Raw genomic sequence first — 15,338 nt, forward strand, 5'->3', positions numbered from 1 at the left:
AAAACTATTCACATCATAAGAATATTTTTATATATATTTCATAATTAAAAATCAATCTACATATTTTTATAGACTCGTCATATATTGTTACAAATTTTTTCTCTTATATGTATATCATTAACTAATAAATAACAGCTCTTTTTATATTATAATTAATGTTTTAATTTTGTAACATTATTCTCTCTATTTTAAGTGAAATGGAGAAGATTTATTTTACCGTTAATATTTTATTTTGTTATATTTAACGGTATACATGACTTCAATTCACGTAATTTTTTTTCTTCCTTAAATGATGTAACAATATATTCATCATTTACGTAGTATTACATTAATTTTTTGTTAGGCTTATGCTTAGTTGCAGTTATTGTGGGTCCTGTTTTTTATTTTTTGGACGTGGTCCAGTCTTTTTGGGTTGTATTGGTGTTGTTCTTGTTCTATAAAAATTTTGATTCATCTAAAAAAAAGTACATTAATAAATATGTAAAATAGAACCATAAAATAGATTATCGATGAAGTGGATAAGATCATAAACCTTTAATTTCAGTCTTCAAGTATTTAAATCAACAGGTAATAATTATCATTTATTTTAAATGATAATTAATTTTATTTTCATAAACTAATTAACTCTAAGTAAAAAAAACCCCAAAACAATAATCTATCACCAATCATGACATCGTATTATTTTAAGATGTAGAAGGCAGATTTATTTTTTTATAGATATTTTGTAGATGGTTATAGAATAATGTGGTAGTAAAAATTAATTATTAATTTTTTTTTACGTACTTTTTTTATTCGAAGGCTGATTTCTACTTAATTTGGTAAATAGAAAGATAGAACAAGGTTATTTTGGTACTTAAGTCAGCCGACTAGCCTTTTACTTTTTTGGTAACTATAAAAATCGAACAAGGTTATATTGGTAATTAACTCGGCCGGCTACGAAGTAATTGAAATCTACGTGCGTCTCCAGAGGAACTCACGTGCTACTCTCTCTCTCTCTCTCCAATAACTTTCCCGGGAAAGTGAATCGAAAGGAAAATCCAGAAAGAAAAGAAAAATCAGATTTAGGGTTTTTCCCTGTGCAGGGAGAGTATGTCTCAGACCGGAAAATTGATGCCCAATCTCGACCAGCAGAGCACCAAAATGCTCAATCTCACCGTGCTCCAGAGAATGGACCCCTTCATCGAAGAGATTCTCATCACCGCGGCGCACGTTACGTTCTATGCGTTCAACATCGAGAGCAGCCAATGGGTTCGTTTCTCATTTTTTATTTTTGCTCCCCGTTTGGTTGCTAAGAAATTGTAGGAAAGCAGAACGGTAGGATTTTTGAATCTTAGGTTTCTCGTATTTGGTGATCTAACAAGTAACAAACCTTAACTGAACTGTGCCTGATACAATCATTTGGCTTACTTATGCCATTTAGGAAAGCAATTGAATACGAAGTGTTTTATTTTTCTCTGTTGTTTAATTATTATTTCTAAAAATAAAATTGGGCGGTTGCAGAGTCGCAAAGACGTAGAAGGATCTCTTTTTGTCGTTAAAAGGTATTAATTTTTGCTTTCATTTATTTTCATTGTGTGCGTTATGCTGTTTATGTAGTTTTGATTTTTTGATTCTTGATTTTTAGTTCATTTGTTGTGTTAAGAGTTCATGTGGTGATATTCGTAAATTGGCTGGCTAATGCTAATGCTAATGCTAATGCTGTTGTTTTCTGTTTTTGTAATTGTTTTTAGGAATACTCAACCTCGGTTCCAATTCATTGTAATGAATCGGCGTAACACAGGTTCAGATTTTTAATTTTACGCTTTTATTGTGTTAAAGGCGATGATATTTATGCTGCTTAAATGGATATGAATTATGTCAATCAATATTGATTGCAGATACATGATTTTTTTTTTGTCCCAATGTTTGGTGAACCTTGGTAGTTCTTTCATAGAGTAGAAAAATCAAAGGCCCATTTGATATCAAGTGGAGCGTGGTGGATTATTTGATTTTCTTCAATACAGTGATTAAGGACGACTATGTATTTTCCATTATCCATCTACAAGAAGACTCTTTAGTCCCTTACTGGCTGTACCTCACTTAGTATAACCATAGCAAACAAACCAAGGAAGTTGCCGGAAAGAACCATGTAATAACATGATTATTAAGCAGTGTATCCTCCAAGCTGGTAGCTTGATTTGAGAGTTCAAATCCACCAGCACTTGGATGCCTGCCAGAAATAATGCTACACTCATTTAGTTTCCTTGTTTTACTCCTTGGGAATACCTGCATAGATGTTAGCTGGGTCTTGGCATCTCTTTGTCTTATCTCTGTTTTCATTTAAACCTTTTCTGTTAACAGATAACCTAGTGGAGAATCTTTTGGGAGATTTTGAGTATGAACTTCAAGTTCCATATCTGTTGTACCGGAATGCTTCCCAAGAGGTTAATGGTATTTGGTTTTACAATCCACAGGAGTGTAAGGATGTTGGAAACCTATTTACTAGGTATTTTCCTTATCTAGCCCAATTACTTGAATTTTTGGTTATTAACTCCTTGTTTAAACATCCCAGTTTGTATTGCATATTGATGGACATAGCAATGTGGATAACTACATGAGGGACTTATCTTTAGAAGAAAAAGATGTATCTGTAGTTAAGAGAACACTTTTCTTTTCTTTTCTTTTCTTTTTTTTTGGGGGGGGGGAAGAGACAAATAATATTCCTTGTACAGGCTACAAGTTGTTTGAGCTGTCTTGTAGTAGTAGCTGAATACATAGTTAATACCAAAAGGGAGAAAAAGATGCGAGGTAAACAGGAATAATGGTCTACTACCCTCGTAAAAAGACACAGGATATATTTTGAATATTTCCTACAAATGTGCGTTGTGCTACCAGTTTGACCCTAAAAGAAACATTTTAGTTCTTTGGTTTCAAATGTTGTGGGTCTTAGTAGTGTTTATTGACCAATTTAGAACATGTAAAAGAAGTGGTAATGGGCATTAGAAAATTAGGGCAATAGGCAAATGAATTACCAATAATAATAAGCTTGATTGGAGATTGAAATGTAGCCATGAAGTAGTTGCAATAATTATTAATGAACTATGAGGGATATTTAGGGAGATGTTACATGGTGTCTAGAGATGTAATTTGAGTTGACAGAACTGTAGGGTGGGCTACTCTTGGGTTATATTTATGAGATGCTTTAGAATCTTAAGGTTATGGTATGAGGAGGCTAACACAATGTCTATGGGATTTGACTTTACTGTCTAGGACTAAATAGTAGAAATAATGAAAACTGATGGTCCTGTTATGGATTATCTATAAGGAGGTAAAAGTTCAAGAGGATGTTACCAACATAGTTGAGTAGGACGGACACTTATCCCAAAGAAATAAAAAAGTTAAGAGGATGATGGCTAATCAGTAACTATAGCCTGTAGTGGGGGCAGGAGCAAATAATTGGAAGTTTAAAAAAGTCTTGAGCCTCAAGATGCATGCTTGCATGTATCTGTAAAACATCATGTGTATTTTTTTATATTTACATGTGTTTTTATATAAAGTATGTAATAGTACATAGAGAGCGAGAGTTGTGTTGAAAAATAATTAGATGCATATATTTGAAATTCTTTGTACTCCATATACCAATTTCTCATTTATGTTAATGCATGTTTTTGTTGTATGTTTGTATTTTTAACCAAACTTGGATTCTATGCTTATGTTGTATAAAGGAATTACATTATAATTCTGCAAATGTGATCAAGATGTATAATTAGTAGATACCTTATATATTGCATTTTTATGTTTTCTTTCTACAGGATTCTTAATGCGTATTCAAAAGTTCCTTCAAAGTTGAAAGTATCTTCAAGCAAAAGGTAACTATAAAAATAATAAAACTAACAATAATACTTATTACTGTAATAACTGTAATATTGATAATGATTTTGTTTCAAAACGATTGTGCTTCTAATATATTTATGATTTCCAGGTTAGTGCTTGGGTATTCACAAAATTTGCATTACATTGTGTTGTGTGATATAGTATTATAGTAATATTTGCTGCTAGCATAAATTGTTCATATTGATTGCAAACTGTGCCATAACATCGTGACTAATTTACTTTCTTTCTTGTTTTTTGTCCCGGTAATATTTACCTACACTCAGTGAGTTTGAGGAACTTGAAGCAGTCTCAACCATGTCAGTGATGGAAGGCCCTCTGGAGCCATCATCATCTGCCACTGATGCTCCTGAAGATTCTTCCTTTCGAAATTTTTTTGGAGTAAGTCGTCTATTGTAACACTGATTTTTAAGATTTTCTCTTCAATATCTGAGATTACGTGAATTTTGAGCGGTTTTCCTGTGGATATGGTAGTGACATGATTTTTCTGTGTTCTCAAATTGTAGTCTATATGGTTACTTCATTATGAATCGTGAAACTTTCTTCTTGATACTGTTAATTCCAAGGTTGAATATTAAACTTGCTACAAAAACGTGCAATGATTTCTCATCAATAAGGCGTAGTATTAATTTCTCAGGGTCAGAAGATCTGGAATAACAGATTTTACTTGAGCCTTAAAAACACGTCGCTTTCATCCTGAGATGAAAGCAGAGTATATATTGCTTGCGTGCTGACAAAAGATGCCCTTAAGTCTGCCATTCTTACCTTTTTAACTTTGGTGAATGTTATATATTCCTTCTCTCCCATTTCCTAACAAGTTTTTTCAATTCCATTATTGCAGGCAGCTACTAGTATTGGAAACAGTGGTTCAAATCTAGCGAACTCAAGACAGTCAGCACAGCCCGCCCATCCTTCTTCTGCAGCTATCCCTTTATCTTCTCATTCACCCAGTGTTGTTTCCTCTCCTGCACCAACTCCACAAATACCATCACTCTCTCTTTTGGCTTCATCTAATCCAAACCCCCTCCAAGACACTCTTGATCCAATCAGCAGCAGCAACCGGGGCTCTAATCTTCTGAAGCCCTCTTCATTCTTTGCACCCCCTTCCTCGTCTGCACTGATAATGCCACCTATTTCTTCATCTGTATCAAGTACTCCTGCTCTTCATCCTCCCCTGAATTTGCAACGCCCATATGGCACTCCAATGCTTCAACCCTTTCCACCACCTACTCCACCACCGTCTCTTACTCCTAGTTCTGCTCCTCCGTTTGATGGACTGCTTATTAGCAGAGACAGAGTACGTGATGCACTTCTGGTGCTTGTTCAGGTACTTCCGTCTTTTCTCTTTTTCATTTTTCCATGATTATCTTGTTTGTTCTTGTGAGTACTGAATAATTTTTCTCATATGTCTGGTATGGAAAACCACTTTGAAAGGAATTGTAGTGAACCATTGTATAATTTGTATCTATGATTGCGTTAAGGCATCACTGTGCTCGTGCAGTGAGGCTCTTTGATTTATGCTAAATTGTCTAGTGTTTTTACTGTAACTGAAATTTAGTCCATGATTAGGTGGATGCTTTCCTGTTCTTGAATATTGATTTTTGGGCTCCAACATTCCCAGCCTAAGATTAAAATTTATAAATTACTGGTTGACTGATGGAACTGTTCTTTTGCTAGGATGATCAATTTATTGACATGTTTTACAAAGCTTTGGTGAAGGTGCACCACCATCCATGAGTACCTTTAGAGAACTAGTGAGCTTTCTTTCTGAAGATTTTCCTGATCCAAAAGTCTCTGTAAAATCAGTTGTGTACATAGCTCTTTTTTCTCTGGTCCCAGAAATAATGGCAGCATAAATTTCTTTCTGGTTTAACATCATTTAAACCCCAGCCAGCCTTCTGGAAGCTTGTCAACTTTGAGAAGTTACTTTCTTGGAGGTTGGAAGGGTGGCGCTCTCTTGTTTGCTTCTGTTTACGTCAAAATCTTCCTTGAAATAGAATGTTTGTAACATGAAATAGAGATTTATTTTCATTTCAAAAGTTTTATTTTTAGTATTTTAGTTTTTTGGGCAATTAAAGCTTTATTTGATTGACGCCGGTTCTTTAGATTGTTGTGGGTTGTACTGCTGGTGTCCAAACCTCTGTTAAGATTTTAGTGGAAGCTTAGCCATTCTCCAAATGTCGCTTTTTATGGTGCACACATTTCTTTTTCATACTTCTTCCTTATATTTTCATGGGTACGCTGAAAGTAAAATAATGAATTTACTGCTTTAGTTCTTTACACAAGCCATATCTGGCTTTGCCTCAGGGGTGAGACCGGGAATAAGATCTTATGTGGAAGACATCGTGGGCCACCAGACGGCGGTCACTGTCCTAGCGTCCAATGCACGGCCGATAGACGGTGGCCCATCAGCAGCCACCATGCAAGCCTTTATTGTTATTTTTATGTTTTTTTGGTGGAACAAGGAAGTCTCTGCACTTACCAAAAAAAAAAAAAAAAGGATAATCTTTACTAAAAAAAAAAAAAAATAAAAAAATTACGTGGCATTTAAGCGAAAATTGTTTTTAAAAACTGGGAGTAGGTTGAGTTTGTGTTTCTTTTACTTGTTTTAGAGAATGATAAGCTAATGGGCTGAGTTCTTTTCCTTTGAAGTGTAAATTTACGAAAATACAGAAGAAAAAAAAAAACCATGTCAAAAGTGCGAATCGAAGTTGTAGAAAGGCAAAGAAATGGCCGTATGTGTAAGTGGTAAAGTTTTCTACCATCTTATTAGAGGTTTTTGTTTTTATATATAGATGAATACTGTTATACTTCCATTGGAGATTGAATTTGAAAGAAAAGAACCAGCTGAAGTATTTATTAGAGCAATCATGCCTGCCCGACTTTGACCCTCCAGAATGAGACTAAAATGACATGTCAATTTATTATGGAATGGACTGGACTCTTTAGTTAGAGTTCAGACCAAGGAAACAAGACGAACAGTACCCACGTTCGGGTTAACAAATATTTAGCTAAATAATATTTTTATTATTATTATTTTATTTATCAACTTTTTTAAAGCAAGACATCCGGCTTAACATTTTAGCTATTTACTTCCTACTTTTTTATTTAAAATATTCTTTCTTTATCTACCTTTTTCTTTTTTTAAAAAAAAAAAAAATTTATTCCCAATGAAGAGAGAAAATTGTATTGGGTTTTTTATTAGTATAAATTATAGACTATTGAGCTATAAAATCTTTATGGTGCATTTGGTTTGAATGAATATTCAATATTCGAATTGGGTTTTTATTCAACACTCAAACACATATTCAAAAAGAGTCTGAATTATATTCAACATCCAAACACATTTTCATTGTCTTGAAATTCGCAATCAGATTCAAAATATTATTCATATTCGAAATATTCAACACCCAAACGCACCATTAAGCCATTTTGTTGAGCTCGGTGTGGAGCACTTTTTTAGTATTTTTTGTTATAGGGCTATTAAAAATAGCTTTTTAGCTATTTTAAATAGTACAATATGAATGCTTTAAGATTTTTTGAGAAATTCTATTTACAACATTAATATTTCACTTTTATCCTACACGTAGTAGGGTGTAGTAGCTCTCGTTAAAAAAATAGTAATACTGCGTAGTAAATCTCTATTTTATTGGGCTGATATGATAGTGTTTATCAATCATTGATTTTTTTTTTTTATTCTTTTTTAAATAATGGATTATGAGCACTGTGATATCAATCAAGTGGGATAATGATGTAGTATACAACATTTTTATAAAATTAAAAATTAAAAAAAAAATTAAAAATTAAAAAAGTTATATAAATTATCTTATTGCATTACTCTAAACAAACGGGGTAATATGTCCAAAAAAACATTATAAAACCTTCAGTACGTGTCGCCAATAAGATGGCGACACGTGTCCATATTAATAAAAAGATATAAAATTATTTAAAATAAAATAAAAATACTTATTTTTTTTTTAAAAAAAAAAAAAGCTGAAGGGGTGGCTGGGAGTGGCCGCGCGCCACCCCAGAGTTGTCTGGGGGTGGCGTGCGGCCACCCTTGGATCTTCAAGGGTGGCCCGAAGGCCACCCCCTGTGGCTTGGGGGTGGCCAAGCCACCCTTAGGCCACCCCTTTAGCTTTTTTTTTTGGAATTTTTTTTTATTTTTTTTAAAAAAATAAGTATTTTTATTTATTTATTTAATAAATTTATATTTTTTTATTGAGATGGACACGTGTCGCCATCTTATGGCGACACGTGGCATTTGACGGAATCTGTTAAAAATTTTAATAGAATTTGACACCAGTGATTGATTTGTAATTATTGCATACCACGAGGACCTCCAATGAGCTTTTTAAACCGTAGGAAGTAAAAAATAATTATGGCATACCACATAGACCAATGGTGCAATTTTCCCTAAAGAGAAAGAAAGTTTAAGTTTTCTATTTTCTTCTGCATACCCTCTTTCCTCTCTCTCTCTCTCTGATATCGAATGGCGGCGCTTAGAAGGCTGGTTGGGCCTAATCCTAGTTTATCATACACTTCTCTTCTTCCTCCAAATTTTCTCATTTGCTGCAGAGGAATTGCCTCCAGACTTTTCGTCGGAGGTACCTCTCTCTCTCTCTCTCTCTCTCTCTCTCTCTCTCTCTCTCTCTCTCTCTCTCTCATGCATTTTTTTTTGTTTTTCTTTGCTTTCCGTTGATATTGATCCACTATATATGCCTGACCCAGAACAAGAACAATATTCGAAATAACACCATAACCTGTTCGACATAATGTTCATATGAAACTTGGCATTTCTTTCTTCCTTTTCAAGTCAGATAATGTTTAAACTTGATCCTTAACTCTTTTCCTAATTCCAACTGCTCTGATTATTAGTATGTATTTACTTTGTATTGGCAAGTGATTCGTCTGCTCTTCTTAAACATCTATCATATACACCAATTGGGATGCCGAAATTAAGACCGGTAATGGGGCCAAGAATTTGATCCGCGGGGGATGATTCAAATCCTGGTGTGGAGTTCTAAAATACTCTTATTAGGGCTTTGTTAATTATGGATTACCTGCATGAACATATAGTTAGGCAGTTCGCATGAAATTGACCGGCTCACAAAACGCACGAAATTCTGATTCAGCTTTTGTTTCTATACGGGATTTCGATTTAGAATTCAAAATTTTATTTATTTGGAATCTGTGAGATTGTTTTTGCACTTGTGCATGCCTCTAGTTATCCAACCCTTAACATTATGCTTAATCCTTATCAGTATATTAACGTGTTATACATACTGCTGGTATTACTTTCAGAATAGGGGATCCTAGTTTAGACCGCTAGATGGGTTCGACCAGCTAAGCCGTCTACTCTTGTTTTGGTCCTGAAGCTCCTCGAAAACTCTGGAAGAGTGCTGTGGTCTTGCTATGGCTCTGGTGCCAAAAGGCCTCTCGAGTCTTCTGGTAGGATAAAGTAATAAGACTGTAAACGCAGCTGAGCGCCTTTTCCCCTATACAATATATGGACACTAAAGTTAGTACCATAGGGCAAAGCGCCAATACTTCTTCTCCATTATGATTCTACCGTGCACGCTAAGCATGACTTGCCTCGAGTAGGATTAATAAAAAGAGCGCTGAAACCGTTTTATAAATTGGAGAGATTTTTTTTTTTTTTTTTTATATAGATAGAAATTCCTACTTATATGTGTTTTGAATCTCAGCTCTTTATCGCTTGCTTTGTTATCATGCATCCAAAGGTTTGTATATTCTTTGATGGGGACAAAAGGCCTTGTTTAACTGTGTATTATTTTACTCATATTTCCTGAATCATCAACTTTTATTGGATGGTATTTCAATTTTTGTTAGGATTGTCCTCTTACACCACAGAGCAAAGATTATCAGAAGCATTTTCTCAATATGGTCAAGTTGTTGAAGGTGACTGTGGGCTATTTATATGCAATGGCATTGAGTATCCTCTTCTAGGCCAGTAGCAAGATTCAATCAATTAGATCGAGCTTGAACTTTTCTTTTTTTGCCAGCAAAAATTGCAATGGACAGGGTCTCAGACAGATCAAAAGGATTTGGATTTGTGACCTTTGCATCAGAAGATGAAGCAGAGAAAGCCATTGCTGAGATGAATGGAAAGGTAAGCCCCCCCGTTCTCACTTCTCCATTTGATTCATTTAAGCTTCTAAATTCCAAACTAAAAGGTAATTGATGGCAGGCTCTGAATGGCCGTGTTATTTTTGTGGATTATGCAAAGCTCAAAACCAGTTTCGGAGGTGGAATGGCAGAAGCCAGAGGGCCTCCAGAACCGACTGCTAACAAGTGAATACTTATACGAGGATGTTATTTGTGCAGAACTTTTATCAGCTTATTCTTGCTTATAATCAATATTTTTGTGACAATTGGAGATGTATGCAACAACTGAAGCGCCAGTCAGCACTAGAAGCTAGAGTTGATACTATTTCAGGTCAGAATCGAACATTCTTTGAAGACAGTGGATGAGACTGTAGGAAATTCACACCAAAACAGTTTTCTGTTCCTTTCCATTTCTTGTAACGTTAATTGGTTGGGAAAAGATAATTTATAGTAATGCTGAAGTGGGGTTTATTGATAGTTAGCCTGTTGAAGGAGTAGTGGCTGTTGATGGTCCGATGTTGTTTATTGTCATTGTTGAGTTTGGCGTGCATCCAGTGATTCTGTGTAAAAAGTAAACGGTAGAGATTGCAAGATTGGGAAAGAATTCTAGTTATTTTTTAGGGGTAATTACTTTTTCTCCCATGAACTATCGGCCTATGTCATTTTGCCCCCACGAACTACCACTTCGATCAAAAGAGAACATCAAACTACCATTTTTACACACTTTGCCCCATTCCGTCAGGAATTCCATTAACTTGGATGGAATATACCATTTTTTACCGTTAATTTTGATTTAAAGACTAAAATACCCTCTACAGTAATTAATAAAAAATATTAAAATTAATATATTAAAAAAAAAAAAAAAAAACCTGAAGGAAAAGGGGTGGCGGCAGGTGGTCGGGTGGCTCTCCATCCCAATATGCATTAGAATCGTGTGCTAATTGTGCTAAACTTGTCTTTTTAGCATTTTTCCTTTTTGCTTTGCATCAAACTAAGCTGGCGGCCCTATTCTAACAGCCCGTGACCGTGAGTCATGACATAGACAGCCTACTTAATTGGAACTGATAATCAGTTTTAGGCTGAATGGGACAAAAGAAGGGGGTGTAAATTTCCTCAATATCGTACCTAACATGAATTTCCATTGAGATTATTTTATTTTATTTGTAACCTAACCTAATGAAATCATAATATAATTTTGACAATATCCCAGCCTGCTTAAATACGTGCTATCACGACTATATCTAACTACAATTTAGTATCTCCACCCTATAAATATAAAACCCCCTAAATTGTAGATTACATTAGAGTACTATGATTTTGTACCGTCCAAAGAATTCTTTTAATATAATTTAGGACAAAGTACAAATAGCCCACTTTAACTATCATGCAATTTACAATGTATCATTTCCGTACAACAAATGATAAAATAAAAATTTAGAAGAAAAAAAGGGATAAAAAAATCTTGTTTTTTTCATTTTCTTTAAAAAAAAAAATATTATCAACGGTATTTTTCTCTATTGCGGGAAATATTGCTCAATTGAAAGTTTGGGAAAAACATTACAAATTGCCTTATAGTTAGTGGGATTATGTGTATTTTTTACTATAATTTATTAAATTGTCATCTATCTTAGAGCATATGAGAATTATATTGCATTTTTAAACTCTAACTTAGTCTATAAAATTGATAACTGTTCTTAATGCATATAATTTTTACACACATGTTCTTAAAGCATGTTATATATATAATATATTAATTTTCACATACATTTTTAATAAAATATAGAGTTCTTATATGCATTTTTAAAAATGAAACGCGATTCTCATATGCTCTAAGAACAGTTATCAGTTTAATAGACTAAGATAAAGAAATTTTCTCTTTTGAACCAATGAACCGATTGTCACTAAACAATTATCTTATCTCACATTTTTATCACACAAATATCTCATATAAAGTCTCGTTACACCTTTTTTTTTTTTTTTTTTTCTTCCTGTGCTGGACTTGAGAGTTGAAACCCCAAAATGTATATTAATACAAACTCTTTTCAAAGTGTGTTTACAATGATTTTCACAATTTTGCAACCTCAGAGAAAAGTCAGAGAAACTCTTTTTTCTTTCTTTATATTTCATATTTCATCATTATTAGAAAGAGAAAAAATTATTTCCCCTCCCTTGTATTGCTCAGAGAAATAAAAAAAAAATAAAAAAATAAAAAAAATAAAAAAATAAAAAAAGAAAAAAAGAAAAAAAAAAAGTATAAAGGTAACAAGTAACAACCATGTATTTTTCTTTTTTATTTCTATCTGCACAAAACAATCAACCAAAAACTGGCAAAGACCAAGACCCCAAATGCCATGAACAACATATCCAATGTCCCTTCTGTCCTCAGCTTTCTCTCTTTCCTTTCCCTCTTCCTCTCCAAATACTCTTGGTACCTCTTCCTACCTTCCTCTTCCCTCCTTCCCCTTCTTCCCATTCTGCCCTCCAACGCCCTCTGCAAAATCCCCAAACTGTCCTTCCCATTCAAGTGCATCCCATCCATGTCCTCCACCTGCAAGCTCACCTCCCTCACCACCAGCTCCCCTCCCTGGGACCCACCGCACGTTACCACCACCCCGCAGTGCGCCGACTCCGACGATGACCCTCTCTCGCCGCCTTCCAGGATCGTCGCGAACCGCACGTGCACCTCCCCGCTCAGCCAGTGTCTTTGTACGGACACCGGCGACTGGCTCGAGAGGTTCACGGCCCGCCGTCCGATCGGGTCGATCAGGATCCAGCTCAGCGTCAGGTCTTCCTCCAGCTCCCGACACATGTCGTCGCCCTCCGGATATTTGATACTCGTGGGAACCACGTCTTTCGGGTCCAGAAGGTCGAGCCGAAACGGCGAGCACCGGAACCACGCAGTCACGGTCTCGGTCTCGATGACCTTGCAGAAAATGGGCTTTCCTTTGTAGTACACATCGACGGCCGAGATTAGCTCGGACGGACGGTCAGGATTCCGCGCAGAATTCGCGGCCGTGGGGTCCGAAATGGTGGTGAGGAGCGGGAACGAGTCGGAGAAGAAGGAGCGGGGCCCTGTCGGAAACGTGGTGATGACGTGTCGGAGACGTGGCGTGTTGGTAGAGGGCCACGTGCAGTGGCAAACGTTTGTCCAAAGGTCTTCTTGTGTAGAGAGGGTGTAGAGTTGAGAGGTTGTGCAGGCGGTGGTGGCTAAGGTGGGCCCATCGAGGCGGGTTAGGATATGAGCTCGGATGATGTCCGGATGGACGGCGGAGATCGTGGTGGCCTCGCCTTCATCGACTGCGGTGGTGGGTAGTTGTGACGTTGGTGTGGAGGGAGCCATGTACAAGATTGTGCCTTTCTTTCTCTACACACAAGTTTGGTGCTCTTTTCAGTCTTTTGAGAGGGGTTTGTAGTTGCAGTCGAAGGTTTAAATAGGAAACGTCGAGTCAGAGTCGGGTTTTGTTGTTAACTAAATGCCCCACAAATTGTCATGAATCACGAGGATGCCATTTTGCTTTTGAGTTCTTTGCCACTCGCAAATTGACCGTGCAATTGGAATTTGGACATCCTTTATTCCTTAAGTTTAATATGGGAAACTTTTTATTACATGTTTGGTTGGTCACTACTCACTACTTTGAAAAAATGGGTTTTTATTTTATTTTTAAAATGTTTTTAAAAAAACAATTTTCACAAATAATTAGTTACCCAAATGAAGTTTTAAAAAATATTAAAAAAGCTGGATTGATTGAGGCTAGCCTCCGCGGGTGACGATGGCTGCTAGAACTAGTACAATCACAGAACAGCAGTTGCTAGAACAAGTTTAATGTCCATCGCACCTTGACAACGGTCAACGGCCACTATGCCAAGACAAATCTGGTAGCCACTGCGCTATGAGGACAGATCCGACGGCCATTGGACAGATCTAGCATCGGTGGCTTGGTAGATCCAACGGTCACACAGTAGCCACCTAAATAAATTCGGCTATCATATTCCTGTCACCACCAAATTGTTCTAGTGACCGACCACGCAATGACTACATGTGACATTGTGTTTTTTTTTTTTATTATTTATTTAAAAACCACTATGAAAACTATTTTTTTGCGCGGGGGGCTATATCTTAAACTTGTTTGAATAATAATTTTTGAGTTGTGTTTTTGGTTTTGTACATGAAAAAACCGTTTTTGAAAATAGTTGTCAAACTATTTTTTATGAGATATGCTATTTACTATTTTTTTGTCATTATCTTATTATTCTCTATTAACATGACATTATCAATCCACATCTAAATTAAGAGAAATGATTAATTTTCTCTTCTTGTCATTCTCTCGCTTTTGAAAATCATCATTAGATCTGTAGGGTCCATGGGAGTCCTTCAAATGTGCTCCACATATCTAATAGTGATTTTTAAAAGTGGGAGGATGAAAAAATAACAGGAGATGATGTATAGCACATCTCTTAAATCAATCTTAATTAAAAAAAAAAAAAAAAAAATCAATGTTGAATTGACAATGTCACATGAGAAGAATAAGAGAATACAAAGTAGCATTTCCAATTTTTATTGTTTTTCACAATATCTATAATTAATACAAGGATGCCTTAAATCATATTTGCAGAATACCATATATTGACACTCATTTATCACACTCATTTCATACAAATTGATGTAGTGTATTTTCAGTGACTTTTTTTTTTTTTTTTTTTTTTCTTAGTGGCTAACATCAGAAGCTGCCACTTAAAATACGTCACTGGAGCCGGTATAAAATGAGTGTGATAAATTAGTATGAAAAAGTAGCAATACTACTATATATGATACATATCGATACCTAATAATCATTTCAAGAACATTATTTAATATTATTTATAATAATAAAGAGAAATGTTAAAAACAACATTTGCATTTCATAATTATCCTACAATGTTGATGTAGTAATTCCAATTAACTATTGATTTAATTTGTTTTTTAACAATAACCAGTACAAGGGTATGTTGAAATTGCTATATCAATATTATGAGATAAAAATTTAATTTATAACATTATTCAAAAATATATAAATAATTTCCTTCCCATAAAATCCACATGCACGAAGAACATAAATTCTTATTTTTTGCACTACATCAACATGATATTGGGGAAAGGCTTAATCCTGTAAACGGTACGCGTACGGATATTATTGTAAAGTTTGATTGCTACGTCGCTTTAAGCGCAAGGTAGCTTTCAAGGCAGTCGCAGATCCAAGCCAGTGAGAGGGAAACTACGCCCTTCGCCGGTTACTAAATATACATTGATTATGTCAGGGTAAGACTCTTACTTTCGTCAATTTAATTAAATAGATTAATTT

General features: G+C 35.2%; 3 protein-coding genes across 4 annotated transcripts; 2 read left to right on the plus strand and 1 right to left on the minus strand.

Annotated features, from left to right (window-relative positions):
• Positions 1-943: 943 nt before the first annotated feature.
• Positions 944-6,048, plus strand: LOC133874028 (mRNA-decapping enzyme-like protein). Its single transcript, XM_062311856.1, has 8 exons — positions 944-1,248; positions 1,501-1,541; positions 1,731-1,780; positions 2,341-2,485; positions 3,792-3,848; positions 4,137-4,251; positions 4,712-5,197; positions 5,548-6,048. Exons 1-8 carry the CDS (start codon positions 1,090-1,092, stop codon positions 5,605-5,607), a joined length of 1,113 nt encoding a protein of 370 aa, XP_062167840.1. The 5' UTR covers positions 944-1,089; the 3' UTR covers positions 5,608-6,048.
• Positions 6,049-8,344: 2,296 nt separating this feature from the next.
• LOC133873704 (small RNA-binding protein 11, chloroplastic-like) lies at positions 8,345-10,612 on the plus strand. Of its 2 annotated transcripts, XM_062311448.1 has the most exons (4): positions 8,345-8,477; positions 9,724-9,792; positions 9,897-10,003; positions 10,082-10,612. In XM_062311448.1, the coding sequence occupies exons 1-4, from the start codon at positions 8,363-8,365 to the stop codon at positions 10,187-10,189; spliced, it is 399 nt and encodes a 132-aa protein (XP_062167432.1). In that variant the 5' UTR covers positions 8,345-8,362; the 3' UTR covers positions 10,190-10,612. The 2 variants fall into 2 exon arrangements, with proteins under 2 accessions (XP_062167432.1, XP_062167433.1); XM_062311449.1 differs by lacking the exon at positions 9,724-9,792.
• Positions 10,613-12,259: 1,647 nt separating this feature from the next.
• On the minus strand, positions 12,260-13,409 carry LOC133874335 (probable F-box protein At2g36090). The gene has a single exon (XM_062312231.1). The coding sequence runs from the start codon at positions 13,337-13,339 to the stop codon at positions 12,296-12,298; it is 1,044 nt and encodes a 347-aa protein (XP_062168215.1). The 5' UTR covers positions 13,340-13,409; the 3' UTR covers positions 12,260-12,295.
• Between the last annotated feature and the right edge of the window lie 1,929 nt (positions 13,410-15,338).

Source organism: Alnus glutinosa, chromosome 7, assembly GCF_958979055.1.
Source record: "Alnus glutinosa chromosome 7, dhAlnGlut1.1, whole genome shotgun sequence".
NCBI classification, from domain to species: Eukaryota; Viridiplantae; Streptophyta; class Magnoliopsida; order Fagales; family Betulaceae; genus Alnus; species Alnus glutinosa.